The 23,588-nt window shown below is 43.7% G+C and overlaps 1 protein-coding gene across 1 annotated transcript in view; it reads right to left on the bottom strand.

Moving 5' to 3' along the window:
- Nucleotides 1–23,588, bottom strand: part of LOC134608929 (collagen alpha-1(VI) chain-like) — a 58,509-nt gene that overhangs the window by 9,433 nt on the left and 25,488 nt on the right. Inside the window, exon 3 of the mRNA XM_063452182.1 lies at nucleotides 5,257–5,440. Coding sequence (XP_063308252.1) covers nucleotides 5,257–5,440 — 184 coding nt within the window. The remainder of the gene's footprint in view (nucleotides 1–5,256; nucleotides 5,441–23,588) is intronic.

The following is a 23,588-nucleotide window of genomic DNA, read 5'->3' as shown; positions in this document are numbered from 1 at the left end:
GGGGGGATAATGTGAGAGTGAGAGGGGGGTGATGCTGAGGGTGGTGGTGGGGGGTGATGCTGAGGGTGGTGGTGGGGGGGTGATGCTGAGGGTGGTGGTGGGGGGTGATGCTGAGGGTGGTGGGGTGGTGATGCTGAGGGTGGTGATGCTGAGGGTGGTGATGCTGAGGGTGGTGATGCTGAGGGTGGTGGGGGTGGTGATGCTGAGGGTGGTGGGGTGGTGAGGCTGAGGGTGGTGAGGGGTGTGATGCTGAGGGTGGTGGGGGTGAGGCTGAGGGTGGTGGGTGGTGAGGCTGAGGGTGGTGGGGGGGTGATGCTGAGGGTGGTGGGTGGTGAGGGGTGATGCTGAGGGTGGTGGGGTGATGGTGAGGGGGTGAGGGGGTGAGGGTGGTGGGGGTGAGGCTGAGGGGGATGATGCTGAGGGGGGGTGGGGGGCGAGGCTGAGGGGGGCTGAGGGTGAGACTGAGGGGGGCTGGGGGTGAGATTGAGGGTGGTGGGGGCTAGGGGTGGTGAGGCTGAGGGTGGTGGGGGGTGATGGTGATGGTGGTGGGGGGGTGAGGCTGAGGGTGGTGGGGGCTAGGGGTAGTGAGGCTGAGGGTGGTGGGGGGTGATGGTGAGGGGGTCGATGCTGAGGGTGGTGGGAGTGAGGCTGAGTGGGGTGATGCTGAGGGTGGTGGGGGCTAGGGGTGGTGGGGGGTGATGGTGAGGGTGGTGGTGAGGCTGGGGGTGGTGATGGTGAGGGTGGTGGGGGCTAGGGGTAGTGAGGCTGAGGGTGGTGGGGGGTGAGGCTGAGGGGGGCTGGGGTGAGACTGAGGGGGGTGATGCTGAGGGTGGTGGGGGTAGTGGTGAGGGGGGTGATGCTGAAGGTGGTGGGGTGAGGCTGAGTGGGGTGATGCTGAGGGTGGTGGGGGCTAGGGGTGGTGGGGGGTGATGGTGAGGGTGGTGGGGGGTGATGGTGAGGGGGTGATGCTGAGGGTGGTGGGAGTGAGGCTGAGTGGGGTGATGCTGAGGGTGGTGGGGGCTAGGGGTGGTGGGGGTGATGGTGAGGGTGGTGGTGAGGCTGGGGGTGGTGATGGTGAGGGTGGTGGGGGCTAGGGGTAGTGAGGCTGAGGGTGGTGGGGGGTGAGGCTGAGGGGGGCTGGGGGTGAGACTGAGGGGGGTGATGCTGAGGGTGGTGGGGGTAGTGGTGAGGGGGGTGATGCTGAAGGTGGTGGGGGTGAGGCTGAGTGGGGTGATGCTGAGGGTGGTGGGGGCTAGGGGTGGTGGGGGGTGATGGTGAGGGGGGTGATGGTGAGGGTGGTGGGGGGTGAGGCTGAGGGTGGTGGTGGCTAGGGGTAGTGAGGCTGAGGGTGGTGGGAGGTGAGGCTGAGGGTGGTGGGGGGTGAGGCTGAGGGGGGCTGGGGGTGAGACTGAGGGGGGTGATGCTGAGGGTGGTGGGGTAGTGGTGAGGGTGGTGGGGGCTAGGGGTGGTGGGGGGTGATGGTGAGGGTGGTGGGGGCTAGGGGTGGTGAGGCTGAGGGTGTTGGGGGGTCAAGCTGAGGGTGGTGGGGGTGATGGTGGTGGGGGTGATGGTGGGGGGTGAGGCTGAGGGTGGTGGGGGGTGAAGCTGAGGGTGGTGGGGGTGATGGTGGGGGGGTAAGCTGAGGGTGGTGGGGGGTGATGGTGGGGGGTGAGGCTGAGGGTGGTGGGGGTGATGGTGGCGGGGGTGAGGCTGAGGGTGGTGTGATGGTGGTGGGGGTGAGGCTGAGGGTGGTGGGGGTGATGGTGGTGGGGGGTGAAGCTGAGGGTGGTGGGGGTGATGGTGGGTGGTGAGGCTGAGGGTGGTGGGGGGTGAAGCTGAGGGTGGTGGGGGTGATGGTGGGGGGTGAGGCTGAGGGTGGTGGGGGGTGAAGCTGAGGTTGGTGGGGGGGTAAGCTGAGGGTGGTGGGGGGTGATGGTGGGGGGTGAGGCTGAGGGTGGTGGGGGTGATGGTGGGGGGTGAGGCTGAGGGTGGTGGGGGTGATGGTGGGGGGTGAGGCTGAGGGTGGTGGGGGTGATGGTGGGGGGTGAGGCTGAGGGTGGTGGTGGTGAGGCTGAGGGTGGTGGGGGGTGATGGTGGTGAGGCTGAGGGTGGTGGGGGTGATGGTGGTGAGGCTGAGGGTGGTGGGGGGTGATGGTGGGGGGTGAGGCTGAGGGTGGTGGGGGTGAGGCTGAGGGTGGTGGGGGTGATGGTGGTCGGGGGTGAGCCTGAGTGTGGTTGGGGGTGATGGGGAGGGAGAGCCTACCTTTCCCTGGTGGTCCAGTGGGCTCCCTGGTGGTCCGGTGGCCACTGCTCCCGGTCTGCAGCTCCGCAGAGCTGCAGACCGTGTAATCTCGCGAGATTTCAGAGCGTTGCCGTGGTAACCCGCGGCAACGTTCTGATTGGCCAATTCTCGCGAGTCACATGGTCTGCAGCTCTGCACACTGCGGAGCTGCAGACCAGTGTCTGCGGTGGCCGGCCTGGCAGCCAGGAGAGGCCTCGCACCCGGCGGCATACCGGGCAAGCCGCCGGGCCCCCTCCTGGTGTCAGGTCCTCGGTCACTGACCGAGGACCTGACGCACTCTGCCAACAGGCGGTTTAGGCGGCCGCGAGGCCCCCGCCAGCGCGAGGCCTTAGGCGGCCGCCTAAACCGCCTAATTAGAGAGCTGCCTCTGTGTCTTACCCCACCCTTCGTGTTGCTGTTTGCCGCGGTCGTGGTACTCGTCTGACAGGAAGTGCTCTCTCAGGGCAGGAAGGGAGCAGCACAGCACATCGCACCCCTCGCTGCAGTGCACCAGCCCTTAAGGTATGCCGGCAGCCCACGGTCACAGCACCCGTAGTAGCGGTTGGCCACCTGGAGTGATGGACTGGTCGCCGCTGCAAGCCCTGCGACCGTGGTAGTTAAGCCACTGTTGTAAACAGTATAAATAGGTGTGTGTTGTGTTAATTAACCCTTGCTTGTTTTACCCTCACTGAGCCTAGGGATGAGGGCTATAATGACTGCTATGCTAATGCCAAGGTGAACTGGAGGCAGACAAAGTGACAGAGAGACCCTCATGTGGTCCACAACTCCATCACAATATTAAAGGGACACTATAGTCACCAGAACAACTTTAGCATATTGAATTTGTTCTGGTGTGTAGAATCATTACCTTCAGGCTTTTTGCTGTAAACACTGTATTTAAAGAGAAAATGCAGTGTACATTACAGGCTAGTGATAACTTCACTGACCACTCCTCAGATGGCTGTTAGAGATCCTTCCTGGGTCATGGCTGCCTAAAATGCATCCAAACATTCAGTGTCTCCACTCTCTGCATGCAGACACTGAATTTTCCTTATAGAGATTCATTGATTCAATTCATCTCTATGAGGAGATGCTGATTGGCCAGGGCTGTGCTTGAATTGTGCTGCTCTGCCCCCTTGTCAGTCTCAGCCAATCCTATGGGGAAGCATTGTGATTGGATCAGGCTACCACTTCTGATGATGTCAGAGGTCAGAGAAAGTTCACAGGCAGAGGCAGCAGCTTCAGACTACTATACAAGTAAGATTGTACTATCTTTAGGGAGGCAAAAGGAGTCAAGGGGGCTAGATGATGGTTTTAACACTATAGTTGTCTAATATTATATTAAAGGAGCACTATAGGGTCAGGAACACAAACATGTATTCCTGACCCTATAGTGCTCCTTTAATATAATATTAGACAACTATGTATGTAATAGTATTATATATTATAATGTATAACAATGTGTGTAAGATATATAATAAAATGGTTACTCCAACCATAACCACTAAATCATGCTGTAGTGGGTATAATAGCAGGAGTACCCTGGTCCAGTTCCCTGGTAAGGGGGGAAACTGTTTAGCAACGTTTTGCCCCCTCACCTTGGTCCCTGCCTGGGCTCCGATGCTCCCTTGTGGTCTGGTGAAGCTGCCGTCACTGTCGAATGTATGCTCTCAGCCATTGATTGACAGTCTGTAAAATTAAATTTAGACAGAATTGACATTAGCCAGCCCGCAACTCAAATCACTGAACTGGTCATGGTGCTTGGAGTAACCCCGTTATGACATAACTGCATAAAAGAAATACCTTTCACATGTGACTGGAAAAAAAAATCTGCATTTGTGAGATAAGAAAAAATTTGTATCTAGAAATATTATCTATTATCTATTTAAGAAGGACTTACCACTAAACTGTAAGGACTTTATATTTTATCATTTATTGTTTTAATACTTTTATGCAGAGTTTGCCAAATAAAGCACTTTGTAAATCACTGGAGTGGTGACTACAACCAAGGATCGTTTAATCTTACAACATACAGAAGAGGGAGTGGGACCCTGAAAAATCCCACAACGCTTATAGATTGAGCCATCACTTACTGGCTCGACACTTGTGAGTATAAACTCCTATTTTTTTTCACTTTATTTTTATGTTCAGACAATATTGCGCTAGTGTTTGTTTTCCTTGTTTCAATTATAGGACTACATCCCTTAAAGACTAAAGCATTCATAACTATATGTAAGACACTCCACCTTGTTTATATTTGTTGGTGTCGGTTAAGGGAACCCAACCTAGGTGTTAGAGTTTCACATATTATCTATTGGACCCACTGGGACTTTGTATTTTGATTGGTTTTTATCTAGAAATATTAGCTACTACAAAACATTAATGTGGCCTTCCTGTAAAGTGCCACATCAAAGGAACATACATTTTATTTTTTACGTGTCGCGTGTTATATATTAAAGTGCAAACCTCAGTCGCAAATGCTAATAAACAAACCAATAAAGTGCAATGTGCACAATGTCATTTTTACTGCATACATTGACCTGCAGTCAGTGCAACAAAGTCTCTAAACCAGCTATGCTGTCAGTCAGGCTACTTTGGCCTTAAATGTAAAATTAATTTTGAGTTATATCTGTGAAGATTCTGAGTGTGTAAACAGAAAAGGAATATGAAGTGTATGATGGCAGCAGAGAATGTGGCATTTCATACGGAGGGCAAAAGGGAGTTTAGTTTAATTTCATTTTGTAATGCACTAGGTGTAGGCATGGTATCAGGAGCTGGCATGTAGGGGAGCTCTGATTTAGTGCTTTGCAGCCTATTTTCAATATTGTTATAAATTAGACTATAGACTAGCTGAAATGGAAAAAAACTGATTTGGAGAATTTGTCTAGTTCGACCCATATTGCTTTTTTTGGTGAATTGTCAACAAGTCATAGTTATTGAATAACTCCAACAGACAGACTTTCCAAATGACTTACATTCATGTTGGGTACTGTGCAAAGTGAAGCCAGGGATTTGCGGTCTCGTGCATCAGATCTGCCATCCGTCAGCACTACAGCTACTTTGTGGGTTAGTACCGATTCTTCCATTGTTTGCTTGGCCAAGTCTAATGCTTCTCCAGTATATGTTCCTCCTGCCATCCAGTGCATGTTCTTCACAGCACTAAAAATGTAAAAAAAGAATAGCGTTTTTTACAAACAAAGGCTGATGCAAAGAAACTTTTTTTTTTATTTTTATGATTATCTGACTAAGATTATTAAAATGTTGTTCACAAATGGAATGCAAGGGAATTCTAGACTGTAGTGATTATGGTGCCAACAAGCCCCTAGCCCCATACGTCTGTATTGGTTATAGTGCTTAGAGTGCCACTTTAACCCCTTAAGGACCAAACTTCTGGAATAAAAGGGAATCATGACGTGTCTCACACGTCATGTGTCCTTAAGGGGTTAAGTGTATCCTGTCTTCTATGATGTTTTTCATTTTTTCATGAAACTGCCCATGGGAAAAAACGATATACATATTTCTAGATCTACTATTGAATATTCTTATGTTTTGAATATTATTTTAAAGGTTTGAAAGAAAACAAATGACCCTGCAGTGAGAAATTCATGGAAAATACAGGTCGACAGTACGAAAACACTAGTAAAATCTTTATATTTAAAGGGACACCTAATTCACCCAGACGACTTCTTCTCATTGAAGTGGTCTGGGTACAGTGTCCCTGTCTCCCTTAGTCCTGTATAAAACATTGCGCTTTACATTGCAGAACTAAGACGGCCTCTAGTGGTTGTCTGCCAGACAGACACTCAGAGTTTTCTGGGTCACCTAAATGACGCTGGACATCCTCACACACAGCATGAGGATATCCGGCGTCAGTGAAATCGAATGCTTTCCTAAAGGGGGGGCCTAATGCGCTTGTGGCGCTTCCTGTGCATGCACATTAGCCCCCCCATCGAATTACGTCAGAGGAGGTGGACGTCTTGATTCAATGCTTTTCTTATTCGCATTAGCCAACCCTGTCGAGTGATATCAGAGGAGGCAGAGCTACGACCGGATCTAAAGGACAAGGTGGAGGAAGTCATCACAACAAACCTTCTTGGAGGATTCCCTTTCATTTCTCAAACCTCTTGAGGCCCTTGCCTGAGAGTTACAGCTGTTCACTGGTTGTGGAACATTAATGTCCCAAAGCAGCACCCTGGGGAGCACTGTCTCAGAATTGCATCTTCTGTAATTACACCTAAAATTTGACTTTTTTCGATAAAAAAAACACAAACTTTTTTTATATACATATTCTGATTTTGTGTGATCCCAATGGAGTCTTTACCATTTACTTAATAACAGCATAGAGCTCGCCCCTAGGACTGGGGCACACTACAGGTTTCATTGCTCCCCCCATACCTTTGGCAGTGGAAAAACATCTTCTCACTTTGGAAGTGATGGAGCTTTTCACACATCAGGAGTCTTCAGGCTCTGCTAGTACCACATAGGTCCAGGAAAGGTCTTATATTAATCTAACTAAATTGGATAGTGTCAAGGTTACGTTCACCCAACACGCTAATTATAGGACTAAACAGGCAACTCAAGCTAGACGTATTACCGGTCCTTAAAGTGGCCGGACTTAACGTGAAGTAGTAAGGAGAGAAAACAGAATAGTCAGACAAGCCAAGGTCAGGGTAGAAGGAAGAAAGAACAAACGATAAACCAAGCCAAGGGTCAGGGAAGCAAGAAATACGGATAACTAGAGACAAGTCGAAGTCAGATACCAAGAAAACACAAGTAGACAGAACGCACTCTCGGGCTACAATAGACCACGACAGGGCAAGGAAGTGATGTAGGAGGGAGGTATAAATAGGGCTAAGAGAGATCTGATAGGCTAGGGAAGAGAATAGGATAGTATATAAAAAGGTTACCAGATAACCTGAAATTATGTTAGTATCGCTTTAACAGAGAAGAGGTAAGCCGCGCGTGTATCCCTGTCACACACGCGTTGTCGGTCGGATGATAGCAGCGCCTGGAGGAGCAGAACGGACGGTGGGAACGGAGCAGCGTGAGCCGCAAGGAGGTATGACAGGTCTTATATTGGTCTAAATTACAGCTTCAAAAGACACCAGGATCCGATGGTCTTAGTAACATCTTTTACAATACATTTATTTATTTATTTAATTTATTTATTTTATTTAGTGTTTTTGCTGTGCAGAGATAAACATACAGTTGCGTCTTACCACAATAGCAGTAGGCACAATTGGCGTAATAACCAAAGAAAAACATGTTACTTGCGCTCTCTCCTTTATCCCTATGTATTTTTAAAGCAAATGGAGGTCTTTTAGTTACCTCCAATGGCCATGAGAGGTTGAGCCCACCTGCCACATCAAGGCAGACCCCCCTAGGTGGGTCCTAACTCTAACCATTCACCTTGCTTCCTTGAGCCTCTGGCAAAAATCTCTAATGAGACAGAAAGGGGTATTTTTTATATACATCCCTATACATTATTAACCCTTAATAGGGAACACATGGGATGGGCGGCTGCATTGTCTCAGCCTTGTTACAATTGGCGTAATACAAAGCTAACATATGAAGTGGCAATTAGTTGAACATGCACATTTTTAGAGTTATAACCTTACACATAAACACATAAAACCATGCATGGAAGACAGTCATGGGTAACGGGATTGTTAAGATTAGTGTTGAGTTCCTGGCATGGTCTGGTTGGACAGACGATGTTTTTGACCTTGGATGATTGTGCTATGCTGGTCTACCTTACGGGTACACAAAATGACAGTTGTAGGGTGGGTGCAGTTCATATGCGGGTGTCTGTGACCAGTGTCTCTGGGTTTTTGCCTCTTAACTTCAGCCGATGCCCTTGAGTGGTTTGTCCTGTGTCCAGCCCGAGATGGCTTCATTCCGGGGTCTGGTACCTCTCCAGCCCCAGGTCTGGGTTAGAGACAGGCTCTAAACCATGGGTCCTCAAACTGCGGCCCCCCAGATGTTGCTGAACTACAATTCCCATGATTATCTGGCTATCTATGTATTTCAAATAATCATGGGAGTTATAGTTCAGCAACATCTGGGGGGCCAGAGTTTGAGGACCCCTGCTCTAAACTTTATAGCAGGTATGTTTTAGGGTAACATACAACCCCTCTTGGTCTTCTGAGTGTGTGGATATCTCCTCAGTATAATATATATAACAAAGAAGAAAATGAAGAGAGACATTCAAAGTGTAGTGAGCTATAACACATGCATAGGTGTGCTCACTTGATGGAGAGCCTTCCAGACTGGCTTTGAGTACAAAAGTATTTGTGTCTTTTCTGGGTGACACTTCCCCTTAGATGCCCGGTAATATGGAAGCTGGATCTGTTTCTTTGAATGCACGTTGTGCTTTTATTGGAAAAATACAAATACAATTAAAATACAAATGTAGATAGATAAAACAAAAAAATATAAAATGTGATAAGTATTCTTGGATCCTCCTAGATGCATTTCTCCTATGTGAATAGGCTTTCTCAATTGGTTGTCCTTCCTGTTCCGGGTTCTGTGATTATGAAGGTGTTTCCGGTCCACCCGTTGAGCCGCTCCTCCAATCGCTGCATACCTTGATCTGTTGCCTCCTTCGTGATCATCTGTCTTCAGTTTGTTAATTACCATGCTGTGAAATCTCCAATATTGGCGATACGTCACTTCCGGGTTTTAGTTCGGAACTACAGCGCCCGTGATCCTCTGTGCTTGTACGTCCCGTAAGCATATTTTGCGTTATATAGGAATCCATTCAAAAAGAGTATAAATAAGAATATATATACATAAACATAGTTAAAGGACCACTCTAGGCACAGAGACCACTTCAGGAAATGCTTTCCTATGAGACCGGCTGAATGCGCGCGCAGCTCTTGCCGCGCATGCGCATTCAGCCGAAAGGGAGGATCGGAGGCGGAGAGGAGGAGTAGAGCTCCCCGCCCGGCGCTGGAGAAAGAGGTAAGTTTAACCCCTTCCTCACACCAGAGCCCGGCGGGAGGGGGACCCTGAGGGTGGGGGCACCCTCAGGGCACTATAGTCCCAGGAAAACGAGTATGTTTTCCTGGCACTATAGTGGTCCTTTAATTTGTATGTTCATATTAAATTATTTGCCTCAATTTTAGCAGAAAGGTTAAAACCAACTTTGATTCATTCAGACCAAATAGGTTTTCTACCAAACAGATTTTCAGAATCAAATATAAGGAGTTTTTTTGGATATAATGGATTCATTACAGAGAACAGGTGATCCCTGCTGACTCTGTCGATTGACGCTGAAAAAGCGTTTTACTCATAAATTTCCAGCTGACTCTGTCAATCATTAAAATAATTTGGCATGGAGGGTTGGATGTATGAAGGAATTATGTCTATGTATTATTCCCCATCAGCAAGAACTGTTGGACACGGTATTTTATCAGATTGGTTCACTTTGAACAAAGGAACTAGACAGGGATGCCTACTTTCTCCAATCCTCTATGTCTTATCTATTGTACCATTAGCAATGAAAATCAGAGGGAATCAAAAAATGTAAGGCTTTTCAATGAATCACAAACAATATAAAATAAATCTATATGCAGACGATGTCCATTTGACACTAACAAACCTAAAGCAATCTCTAATAATCCTCATGGAGGAGATCTCCACTTTTAGTAAAGTGTCAAATTATAAAATTAATATACAAAAATCAACAATTCTACCTAAAAATATAGACCCAGATATGAAAAATCTAATAAAAAGTCAATATAATTTTACATGGATAAAATATAGTTTTCAATATCTGGATATTAAAATTACAAAACATTTAAATGATCTGATGGAATTAAATTTCATAGAACTATTGAAATCCAAAAAACATTTATTAAAAGAATGGAGGAAAGTGGAGCTCTCCTGGTGGGGGCAAATAAATTTAGTCAATTCATATATTCTTCTTAGATGGTCATATTTATTTCAAATGATCCCTTTATCAATTCCTAAAATGTGGTTAACAATGATACAATCTACAAGGTTTTGCAGATTTCGTCTGGAAAGAAAAGACACCAGGAATAAACCAGAAAGTGTTATCCTTAAAAAAAAACAAAAAACAAAGGAGGTCTTGGTTTCCCAGACATAAGAAAACTGTATTAAGCTAGCATGTTAACTCGTATTTACAGAATGCTAATTTTTCTCCAGAATTAGATGGATGGCAAGAATTTGAGAAAATGCTATAGGAGGTATAGATATATCTTTAATTATATGGAATATAAAAGAAAAACAGTTAATATTAAATCTAAGATATAAGAACAACATTTTAAGTCAAACAATCAAAACATGGATTTACATTTTAAAAAATAATTACCTCAAAGTTAATTACAACACTGAAAATTGATATTCTACAATTATCAACCGAACCCAAGATTTAGATTTTAAATTATGGAAACAAAAAGGAATTGAATATATATTTGATCTTGTTGATAGAGGTCAAATTACCATATATACTCGAGTATAAGTCTAGTTTTTCCGCACATTTTTTGTGCTGAAAAACCCCCACTCGACTTATACTTGAGTCAATGTCTGTATTATGGCAACTTACATTGCCATAATACAGACTAGGACCGCCGGGCTCATTACAAGCCCGGCGGTCCTGTTGGGGGCTGACAGGAAGCGTTTACTTACCTTTCCTGCAGCTCCATTCTCCTGCATTCTGGTCAGCTCCCCTGTAAATCTCGCAAGAGCCGCGGAGTCAGAGCTTTCCCACAGGTTACCGTGGCAACGCTCCGCGCGGCATGCAGACCGCAAGACTTACAGGGGAGCTGACCGGAACGCAGGAGAAGGGAGCTGACAGGAGTTGCAGGAAAGATAAGTAAACGCTTCCTGCCAGCCCCCCTCCTGCACAGTACACACCACTGGACCACCAGGGACAATTTTTTTTTTAAATAATACAAAAATAATAATAAAATAAAATGGAAAAATGTAATAAAAAAATATTAAAATAAAAAATAATTATAATCTTAAAATAAAAAAATTTGAATATTTAAATAAAAAAATTTAAAATAATAAAAATGCCCTCCCCCCACACACTACACACACACTCTGCATTATATACACACACACTCATACAAACACACACTCTGCATTCACACAAACACACAGTGTTTATATAATACAGAGTGTGTGTTTGTATGAGTGTGTGTGTATATAATGCAGAGTGCGTGTGTGTTTGTATGAGTGTGTGTGTATATAATGCAGAGTGCGTGTGTGTTTGTATGAGTGTGTGTGTATATAATGCAGAGTGCGTGTGTGTTTGTATGAGTGTGTGTGTATATAATGCAGAGTGCGTGTGTGTTTGTATGAGTGTGTGTGTATATAATTATAAAAATCACAGAATTTCATAGCCCCAAGTTTTACCCTCGACTTATCCACGAGGCATAGCATATTTCACAATTGTTGGTCACAAAACTGCACTCGACTTATACATGAGATCGACTTATACACGAGTATATACGGTAAACCTTTTGCAAAATTAAGTGAAGAATATGATCTTCCTAATTCCCAGATCTTCAGTTATTTAAGAGTTAAAAATATTCTTAATAAATATTTAGTTCAGGAACATACAACTATAATTTCTAAAATAGAAAACTATTTAATTACACAAGAATTGAAAAAATAATATTGAAATCAACGGAGCTGATGGCAAACATAGATACCCCAAAAATCCCAGCCATACTTAGGTGGGAAAAAGATCTGGGAATCAGGGTAGAAAGAGAGGAGTGGGTAAAATTATTTTCTGTCAGCTATTTGAAATAGTATAGTTTATCTATATCCAATGCTTAGTAAATATTCCCCTCAGACAATTAAGAGCTGTAGAACATCATGTAACAAGTAATAGGTGTTATATCCTGTATGTTTCTGTCTGTTGGCCTTGTTTCCTGTTTTTCTCCCTTTGATCATAACGGCATAGTAATATGTAATTTAGAACTGCGAAGTAAATATATTTAATGCTTAGTACGTGTACTTTAATTCATAGTGCGCATGCATATTAATTTGAAGTGCGTAGTTATAGTGAAATTTAGGTTTGAGCAAGGCCTGAACATGAAGATACACCTGCAAGCTTGCTATAGGTTAAGATGTTAAGATAAGATACATTATTTTATTAAGATTGGATAATGCTTGTAACGACCACCCCTGTTTCCTGCTGTATTTAACTTGTTACACGGCTCATTAAAGGCTCAGAAGTCACTTTGAACCTTGTCTTGTATCATTCATTGGGGCTCCTCGCCAGCTGGTTTGGGGACAAGGAGAAATACAGAGAGTTGCAAATTGATACAAAATACCATGGCAAGGGAGAATGCCTGACTATCAGCACCATATCTGAAATAGAATTAAATAGAATAGAATTAAATTGGACACCAAAAGAGGTGTTGTTACATATGAACTGGCTTGATATGTCTAAAATCTTGAGAATGCTACTTACTCACAGGGCCGCCATCAGGGCATGACAACCGTGACCGCCCGGGCCCCACGTGTATCAGCTTAACTGCCGCCGGTGCATCTGCACCGGGGCCCACACGCTGATGGGGCCCATCAGGTGGCCCAAGCATTTAGGGCCACCCAATGGGCCCTATTATTTTCAGGGGCCCCTTTAAAAAAATAAAATAAAAAAAAGCATCCGGAAGCAAGTGCTGCTGGGAGGAAGTGACGTCTGGTCACTTCCTCCCTGTTTACTCCGCGCGGGAAGGAGGAGAGAGAGGCCGCGAGGAGAGGAAGCTGACTCACATCATCCCCAGCCATCATCCTGCGTCAAAATGGTAAGTAAGAGAGGAGGGTGGCTGAAAATGAGGTGTGTGTATGCCAGTGTATGTATGTATGTATGCCAGTGTATGCCTATGTGTGTATGTCAGTGTATGTATGTATGCATGCCAGTGTGTGTGTGTGTATGCCAGTGTGTGTGTGTATGCCAGTGTATGTGTGTATGCCAGTGTATGTGTGTATGCCAGTGTACGTATATATGTATGCATGCCAGTGTGTGTTTATGCCAGTGTATGTATGCCAGTGTGTGTGTGTGTATGCCAGCCAGTGTATGTATGCCAGCCTATGTATGTATGCCAGTGTTTGTATGTATGAGAGTGTATATGTATGTATGTGTATATGTAGGCATTTGATTGGATTAGGTAGCTACTTGCTATTGATTGCTGTGTAAATTAGCTATTGTTTGCTAATAAGCAGAGGCCTACCCAGGTGTTAAACATTCCCAGTGGGAGGTGATTTTAGGAGTATATAAGGGCTGTTGTCATTAGCTTGGCTAATAGAGCTTGGTTGCTTCTTCTAAGTGTTGCTTCTAAGTGTCTGTGGTTGGATATATTCTGGAGAGTGTTGCTTCTAAGTGTGTGTGTGGTTGGAGATATTCTGGAGAGTGTTGCTTCTAAGTGTGTGTGTGGTTGGAGATATTCTGGAGATAAACTGGAGGTAATCTGAGGTATTCAGGAGGATAAATAAAAAGTTAAGATTCGTTTGGTTTAAATAATTGATCTCATTGGAATGGCAGACTTAGTTCAGTGTAATAGTTGCTATGCATTTGTTTCGCGTTCCACTTTTTGGAGGTTTAGTTGTTGTCTAATCTGTAGACAGTTCTCTATCTTGCGGCAGGAGATTGTATTTTTGAAGTCTGAGATTTGTAAATTATCTGGTAAACAAACTCAGGCTGGAACTGCTGCAAAGCCACTGCCACAGAGACATACTAGGAATGGCAGAGGGATTACTGTAGGATCTGGTAGACTTAGAGTTGTGGATAAAAGGCATATTGCACAGTCTGTTGTTCTACATAATTCATTTTCTGCACTTTCAGAGTGTAATGGTGTCATGGAGACAGGCACTGAGGCTATTGGTGTTGTGCAGAGAGGCACTGAGGCTAGTGGTGTTGTGCAGAGAGGCACTGAGGCTAGTGGTGTTGTGCAGAGAGGCACTGAGGCTAGTGGTGTTGTGCAGAGAGGCACTGAGGCTAGTGGTGTTGTGCAGAGAGGCACTGAGGCTAGTGGTGTTGTGCAGAGAGGCACTGAGGCTAGTGGTGTTGTGCAGAGAGGCACTGAGGCTAGTGGTGTTGTGCAGAGAGGCACTGAGGCTAGTGGTGTTGTGCAGAGAGGCACTGAGGCTAGTGGTGTTGTGCAGAGAGGCACTGAGGCTAGAGGTGTTGTGGAGAGAGGCACTGAGGCTAGAGGTGTTGTGGAGAGAGGCACTGAGGCTAGAGGTGTTGTGGAGAGAGGCACTGAGGCTAGTGCTGTTGTGGATAGAGGCATTGAGGCCAGTGGTGTTGTGCAGAGAGGCTTGAAGACTATGATGAGGCCTAATAGAAAGCAGTTGTTGTTGGGGGATTCCATCATAAGAGGTGTGGAGATGGACAATGGTGGTCTTGTGAGGTGTCTTCCCGGAGCTACTGCTCACAGAGACAGGAGACGTATCTGTAATATTGTTAAGCAAGCAAAGCAGGAAGGGGAATTGGATGTACTTGTCCATTTAGGGACAAATGACTTGGCTTGCAATGAGGTTTCAGAGGTTAAGGAAGTTTTTAGTGTTTTGCCAATGATATACGGCAGGTTGCTTCCACACTGTCATTCTCTGAAGTTCTGCCTGTGCATAACACTCAGAATGACAGGCGGATGCGTATTAGGGACTTTAACTTGTGGCTTGGTGAATGGTGTCGGGAGCAAGGATTTGGCTTTATTGCTCATGGTAGCTCTGTTTGGAATGGAAATAAACTGTACAAAAAAGATGGTTTGCATCTTTCTCAAAAGGGAACAAATGTTCTTAGTGAGCAGTTCAGAGGTTTTGCTAAGATGTATTTAAACTAGGAGGGGGGGGCAAAAGGGTGATAAAACATCAATCCAATTGTCCCCCAAAACAAGGACAGAAGGTGCCTGTAGCAAGTGTGTTAAAAAATGATAAGCTTAGAGTCATGTCTACAAATGCTCGCAGTTTAGGGAATAAGATCCATGAACTTGTGGCAATAATGGCAACTGATAGTGTAGATTTAGTCGCTGTTACTGAGACATGGTATAATGAGAAAAATGACTGGGACATAGCAATACCAGGGTACTCTTTATATAGAAAAGACAGGGAAGGCAAGAAAGGGGGAGGGGTGGCCCTGTATGTGAAGGATAGAATAAAATCTAGCCTAATAAAGGTTAGTGAGACGAACATAGAGTCCATTTGGGTTACGTTAGAATTTGGTAATCACACAGTAGTTCGTGTAGGTGTGATTTATAGGCCCCCAGGACAAATTGAAGAGTTAGATAATCTACTAGTTGAAGAAATAGCTAAAATGACAATGAAGGGGGAAGTTATCACCATGGGTGACTTTAATCTTCCTGATGTGAATTGGAAAACAAAAATAGCTACTTGTGCCAGAAGCACACATATTCTAAACTCCCTACTGGGATTGTCTCTAAAACAAGTCGTTGAGGAGCCAACTCGTAAAGAGGCCATACTAGATTTAGTGTTAACAAATGGAGAATTGGTATCAGATATTACTGTAGGTGAAAGTTTAGGATCCAGTGATCATCAGTCAGTGTGGTTTAATATAAGAACAGTGACTGAGTCACACCACACAAAAACAAAAGTTTTAGACTTTAGAAAAACAGACTTCTAAAATTAGAATATGTGTAAAGGAGTCATTGTCAGACTGGAGCAACTTAAATGGAGTACAAAATAAATGGGATTATTTAAAAGCTGCACTACTGAAGGCAACAGAAAATTGCATTAGGCTTGTCAGTAAAAGCAAAAAATTCAAGAAACCACTGTGGTACTCCGCAGATGTGGCCAAAATAGTAAAAAACAAAAAGTTAGCATTTAGTAATTATAAAAAAACCCAGAGTGAGGAAGACAGAATGACCTATAAGATTAGGCAGAAAGAGGCTAAGCAAGTTATAAGAGCTTCCAAATCACACACAGAAGAGAAAATAGCACAGTCAGTAAAAAAGGGGGACAAAACTTTTTTTAGATACATAAATGAGAAAAGAAAAGTAAAACAAGGATTAGTTACGGTAGATTAAAAACAAAAGAAGGAAGGTATGTAGATGAGGATAAGGGTCTAGCTGACTGCCTCAATGAATATTTGTGTTCGGTATTTACAGCTGAAAATGAAGGAAAGGGACCTCTGTTAAAAAAAAAGGATAAATGAGTCATTTATTACACGTGAGTTTACAGAGGAAGAGGTTCTATTTCAACTGTCAAAAGTAAAGACAAATAAGTCAATGGGACCTGATGGAATACACCCAAAGCTATTAAAAGAGCTTAGTGGTGTACTAGCAAAACCAGTATAAGATTTATTTAACCAATCATTGATAACAGGAGAAGTCCCAGAAGATTGGAAGTTAGCGAATGTTGTGCCCATTCACAAGAAAGGTAATAGGGAGGAGTCGGGCAACTATAGGCCAGTAAGCCTTACTTCAGTAGTGGGGAAAGTGATGGAAACCATGTTAAAGGATAGGATTGTGTAACATCTAAAAACACATGGATTTCAAGATCAGAGACAACATGGCTTCAGGGAGATCATGCCAAACTAATCTTATTGATTTTTTTGATTGGGTAACTAAAATTATAGATCAGGGTGGTGCAGTAGACATTGCTTACCTAGATTTCAGTAAGGCTTTTGACACTGTTGCACATAGAAGGCTTATCAATAAACTGCAATCTTTGAGTTTGGATTCCAATATTGTTGAATGGGTAAGGCAGTGGCTGAGTGACAGGCAACAGAGGGTTGTAGTCAATGGAGTATATTCGAAGCTTGGGCTTGTCACCAGTGGGGTACCTCAGGGATCTGTACTTGGACCCATTCTCTTTAATATTTTTATTAGTGATATTGCAGAAGGTCTTGATGGTAAGGTGTGTCTTTTTGCGGATGATACTAAGATATGTAACAGGGTTGATGTTCCAGGAGGGATAAGCCAAATGGCAAATGATTTAGGTAAACTAGAAAAATGGTCAGAGTTGTGGCAACTGACATTTAATGTGGATAAGTGCAAGATAATGCATCTTGGACGTAAAAACCCAAGGGCAGAGTACAGAATATTTGATAGAGTCCTAACCTCAACATCTGAGGAAAGGGATTTAGGGGTGATTATTTCTGAGGACTTAAAGGTAGGCAGACAATGTAATAGAGCAGCAGGAAATGCTAGCAGAATGCTTGGCTGTATAGGGAGAGGTATTAGCAGTAGAAAGAGGGAAGTGCTCATGCCATTGTACAGAACACTGGTGAGACCTCACTTGGAGTACTGTACACAGTACTGGAGACCATATCTTCAGAAGGATATTGATACCTTATAGAGAGTTCAAAGAAGGGCTTCTAAACTGGTTCATGGATTCCAGGATAAAACTTACCAGGAAAGGTTAAAGGATCTTAACATGTATAGCTTGGTGGAAAGACGAGACAGGGGGGATATGATAGAAACATTTAAATACATAAAGGGAATCAACACAGTAAAGGAGGAGACTATATTTAAAAGAAGAAAAACTACCACAACCAGAGGACATAGTCTAAAATTAGAAGGACAAAGGTTTAAAAATAATATCAGGAAGTATTACTTTATTGAGAGGGTAGTGGATGCATGGAATAGCCTTCCAGCTGAAGTGGTAGAGGTTAACACAGTAAAGGAGTTTAAGCATGCGTGGGATAGGCATAAGGCTATCCTAACTATAAGATAATGCCAGGGACTAATGAAAGTATTTTGAAAACTGGGCAGACTAGATGGGCCGAATGGTTCTTATCTGCCGTCACATTCTATGTTTCTATGTTTCTATGTATGTATGTATATATCAGTATGTGTATGTATATGTATGTTTGTCAGTATGTATGTCTGCATGTATATGTATGTGTGTCAGTATCTCCCTATGCATGTGTGTATGTCTGTTTCAGTAATTGTATATATTAGTGTGTGTGTATTCCTGTGGGCGGGATTTAGAGGCGGGCCCTGTGGGCGGGCTTGAAGGGGGGCCCAGACCTTGAGCTGTGTTAGGGGGCCTCAATATTTCTGATGGCGGCCCTGCTTACTCATATGATAATAGCTGTAAAATTAACTATAGCTCAAAATTGGAAATCTCACAACAAACCTACTTGGAACAAAGCAAATACCTAATTAATATATTAAATCCAAATGGAAAGAGAAATTAGTTTAACTATATTAAATTACCAAAAAAAAAAAAAAAATTATATATGGGATCAATGGTTATCAAAGGTCAACTAAAATACAAAATATAATTGTAATAACTATATTAACTAAAACTATACTAACCTATAAAAAAGTACTATACAGGCATTAGAAGAAGAATATTTATGTAAACTCCAAGTCCCTCTCTACTCTCCCAACGGCAATAAAATGAATGTATGCTAAATGTTGTGTTTTTGTTGTGTAAATCTAAAGAGGGAGAAAAAGAAGAGAGAATTAGAAAAGAAAAAGAATAGTATGTTTATGAATGCTGTATATTTGTATGTCGATTCAATGTTGAAAAAAGAAAAAACTTTAATAAAGATTATGGAAAAAAAAGTATAAAAAAAGTAAAGGTTCCATCAGTCCGAAGCTTATGCCTTAACTGACCTCTGGAAACGTTTCGCCCTATAGGGGCTTCCTTAGTCAGGAAATATTTCGGCATCTTTTTAAATGCCCGCCGGCTTTTCTCTTCCGGATCCGGTTCTCTCTGCATGGAATGCACCTCTCACGTCACTGGAACCCATGATATGCGCTGGTGCATTTCATTGTTGCTAATCTACTAGTACCAAATAGATCAAAATAAATCCAAAAACATTCATGTTTTTGTATCCAGGTCTCCATTCCTTGGGCCAATTTTCACTGGAATTGGAGGCTTACAGAGAAGACATTATCATAAGCATGAAATTGTGTAGATATGGGAGTATTTCTCCCTCTCTCCTCATGGAGTGAACATGTTCTAGGATTCGTATATTAATGGGACATAAGGTAATTACATTGTGGCTATATGAAAAGGTATTGGAGTTTTTAGCAATATACTTGTATGCTTTACAGGTTCAACATTTGTAAATTTCAGGTAAACTAGTGTGTAACAAAGTGGTATTTATGGTTCTAGTCTGGAAAATACTTTTCTTTAGGTTGTGTCTTGTGTCTAAGTTAGATTCTTGCAACTGTTTAAGGTAGGGTTTTGTAGCGGGCCACTGCCACTAAGTGCCATGCCCACTGAATATTCATATGTTTTGCCCTTGTAATTCGTGTCCCCAATGCTTATTTCCCCTTGTATTCTGTGTTTCCCCATGTAAATTGTGATGTATTTGTGTGTTTTACCTGCTCCCCGTTTGGGAGAGCTCATATGAACAGGGACCACCCTGACACCTCATTCAGAATGTATATTTAGAACGTTCAAAACCACAGACCGCAAGGGAAACAAGCGTAGCATGCTTCCCCTGAGTGGCCGCCGGTTTGTATAACCAAATGCCAACCAAGGGCATCATTCGTTTCCCGAACTGGCATACGCACACGGTCTCCGGTCCCCATGTCAGGGATCATTCTACCTGCTTCCAACGGATCTATAGTCACTGATTCCCCCCCCTCCCCCCACACACCTGGGAACTATGAGGCTAGGCTCGTAGCCGCCCAGGAGAGTGCAGGCATATCCACCGGAGAGAGGGACGTGCACCAGCAGGGAATCTCTGGAGCTGTGAGTCGGTCTCATGGCCGCAGTCCTGCTGGCCGCATGGAAGTCCGTGCCGACCAATGGGAGAAGAAGCGCCCATTTAAATGGTCATCCTGGTTGGTCTGCACAAGTGAGCGCTGATTGGTCACTGCGGGCGCAGGTGACCAATCCGGGAAGGAGCGCTTGTTCAAACTGGGTTTTGCGCCCTTTCTCCTGATTGGTCGGCAAAACTCCTCTCCTTCTCCGAGCGCCGATTGGTGCAATCTAGTTTCACGCCCTTTGTTCGGATTGGGCGGCGAAACTCCTCTCCTTCGCCGAATGCTGATTGGCACGATTTGGTTCGTGCCCTTTTAGCTGATTGGTTGTTGCTTGGTTTAGGTGCCAAGTTTGAATTCACCGGACTAAACCAAGCAACTCCATGGAACTAATTTCGGGGATGTACAGAGGCTCGAGCCCCAGACTTTAGACGCTGATATCTCATGCTCTGTACATCCGATAGCCCCGCTATTTGCAGGGATCCCACATGGAACCTGGGACTATCTAGCTATGTATGTTTTAACCCTGTAGCCCCAATGTTTATCCCCCCTGTATGTAATGTGTTTTAAGGTGTGTCCCTGTGTACTGTTGGGATCTCCCAGAGCGGTCTGTGCATAAAAGCTGCGTGTTCCAAATAAAGACTGCCACAGTGCTTTAACCTCCAGAACTGTGTGTTGTCTGGTTACTGTTCCAGCTTGCAGGGAGATGACACGGGGAACGTCCTTGTAAGGACTAAGAGAGCTAGTTCCCTATCCAATTCCCCTGGTACAGGAAGGAAGCAACCCCTCTGGTGGAGGTACCCAGCTGGGGTACAGAAAGCTCCGCTACAGGTTTAGGGTAAAGAGTTATGGCCACATGTTACTCTTTATTCCATGAAGTTCACAAGTAGAGGAAGTTAAGAGATGTAGGGCTAATTGTGGGAAGCTCATTAATCTCTTTAAGTTTAGTATGTTTACTTTCAATGTTGCTACAAGTTTGTGAAACAAAGCTTTAGTACTATTCCACACAAGGCAAATGTAATTGATGTACTTTTTCTATATAACAATTATCATGTAATTAAATTTTTTTATCCAATTCTTTATTTTTGAGTGACAGTCATGACATTAACATCACATAAAACATTTGAGAATTTTTGTACAGTATCTGTGTTGATAAATATATGCCTTATTAGTACAACTCAAGAATAGTATGTGAACAATCCTTCAGGGAATACCCCTGTCAAAAACATGTCACAATTTTATGGTTTAGATATATTGTGGATTACATATAAACGAATAGAAGCTGTTAAATTTAATGCTACATCTGTTGGTGCTGCAGGTAGTGTATCTTGTGGTTGGATAGGAAGTGCAAACTCCATGAACTCACAACATAATATTAAGGGACCAATGGAGATGAGCAAGTCATTGATTTTTTCTATCTTAAGAGATGGAAGGAAGGAGCAAATAAAGAAAAGGAAAAGGAAAGGTAGAGTATAGGAGAAAGAAGAAGAGTAGATAGTATAGGTATGTCACCGGGGAGCCACGAGTGGCTGGGCGGCAGGAGAGGACAGCCCTAAGTGGGTATTTATGGTCTTTGCGGTCTCAGACTATGTCCCAAGTTGAGAGTCATCTTATATCATTGTACTTTTCCCTTTTTTTTTTCTTAATAAAGTATTTTAACTTTGAGTACAACAGGTACTGTCCCCCTATCTAGTCTGCTAAACTGCAGCTCAACCAGGGTTCAGAGATTTTCTCGAATTTCTTCATGGATCCTCTGACCCTAGCGGTCAGGTTGTCCATCATATATGTATTTTGTATTTTAGCCAATACTACCGGAGTAGGGGGGATTTCAGCTTTAAACCATGATTGGGCTAACACCCTAGTAGCAGCTAAGGTAACCTTGTGTAGTTACAATTGTTCGTGCTTGGTCCAGCCCTCTAAAGGTCTCTTTAATAAATATACCCATGGGTTGAAGTCTGTTTTTTATTGAAAAATTTGACCCATCAGTTCCTGTATTCTTTTCCAATACAGTTGAACTTAAGGGCGTTTCCACCATATGTGGACATATGAACCCGTATGGCCACATCCTCTCCAACATGTATCCGTTGGCGATTTTTTTTTAATTCTATAAATTTTATGGGGGTAGTATATCACCTGAACATAGTTTTAAACAATTGTTCCTGTAATGACATGCATATGGACACTGCATTATTGGCTTTCCATATGTCTTGCCATTCTACACCTTCTAATATTTCCCCTAAGTCTGCTTGACATTCTACACCTTCTAATATTTCCCATAAGACCCCCATTCGTTTGTTTTGGAGCTTAGAGGAGCATACAAAATAGTGATTAAGCCTGATTGTATAGACTCATTCAGACACTCTCAAAGAAAGACATTGCTTAGTGAGCAGTTTCTCTTATGTGTGCTTTATTTGCAAAATCCTTTAGTTGTAAGTACCAAAACAAATTGGTTGTTGTAAGGTGGGCCCTTTGTTTTAATTCTTCAAATTGTATTCTATTTCTATCAACGTACATATGATGAATTATCTGTAAGCCTACTCTCTCCAAGTTTTGGAAGTCTCTTGCTGCCATACCTGGGGGGAATGCCCTATTTCTCCAAAGGGGAATTAGAGGTGATGGGGAGGACGCTAATTTATATTTAATGGCCGCTTTACCCCTGATTCTTATCGAATTTAGTATTGCTGGGCATGACGTTCATAGAATCGGTCTATTTTCTTTGGGGACCCACATGAAAAATTGGGGTAGATCTGCCCCCGCCAAAAGTGTCTCACGGTCTACCCATCTCCTTTCCTCTAAGGGAACATGCCACATCACAATTTGTGCAAGCTATATAATAGAAATAGAGATGCGGCAGTCCCAATACATCCCTCGATTTAGGGCGATAAACGATCCAAGGTTGCTTATTTTGCCATATAAAAGAGCTGATGGCTTTTGTAGGGGCACTAGATCTGATTTAGTCACAGGGATGGGGGAGGGCCTGGAATAGAAATAATATGCGTGGTAGGATATTCATTTTAAAAGGGTGGATTTAGCCAATCCACGAGATGGGTTTGTCTATCCATTCACTTAATATCCCGTATAAGGGTTTTCATTAAAGGGGAGTAATTTAACTCGTATAATTTAGAAGGGTCTGCCATTGAATGAACCCCTAAGTATAGAACTATGTGCTATTTGGCGATTGCGTGACATGTGAATCGATGCCGAGTCTGGCGCAGACATACCTATTGGGAGTGCAATGGATTTCCATGTTTGCTCTATACATTGAGAAAGATCTGTATCGAGTAAGTACTTCTGTCAGTGCCTTTATTGATGTACTTGGGTTCGTAACTGTCAGGAGCACGTAGTCCACGTGCGCGGATACCAGACATTTCTGTACTCCTACATCTATCCCCTAGATGTAGGGGTGTTTACACCGAGCCTGCAGAAGGGGCTCTAGCAACAAAATAAATAAGAGTGAGGATAAAGGGCATCCCTGTCTTGCCCCGTTGCCTAGCCTAGAGGTCTTGCTCCTACTATTTTCACTTGTGCAGTCACGTTATGATACATCGCTTTGATTGCGGTTATATAGGTATTCGGGAGTCCTAAAAAGATGGAGAGGCTAAAGAGATATGGCCATTTGACTCTATCGAATGCTTTTTTTTAGC

This window comes from Pelobates fuscus, chromosome 4, assembly GCF_036172605.1.
Source record: "Pelobates fuscus isolate aPelFus1 chromosome 4, aPelFus1.pri, whole genome shotgun sequence".
NCBI classification, from domain to species: Eukaryota; Metazoa; Chordata; class Amphibia; order Anura; family Pelobatidae; genus Pelobates; species Pelobates fuscus.
The sequence above is the reverse complement of the archived record's forward strand: the minus strand, read 5'-3'. Positions and strand labels throughout refer to the sequence as shown.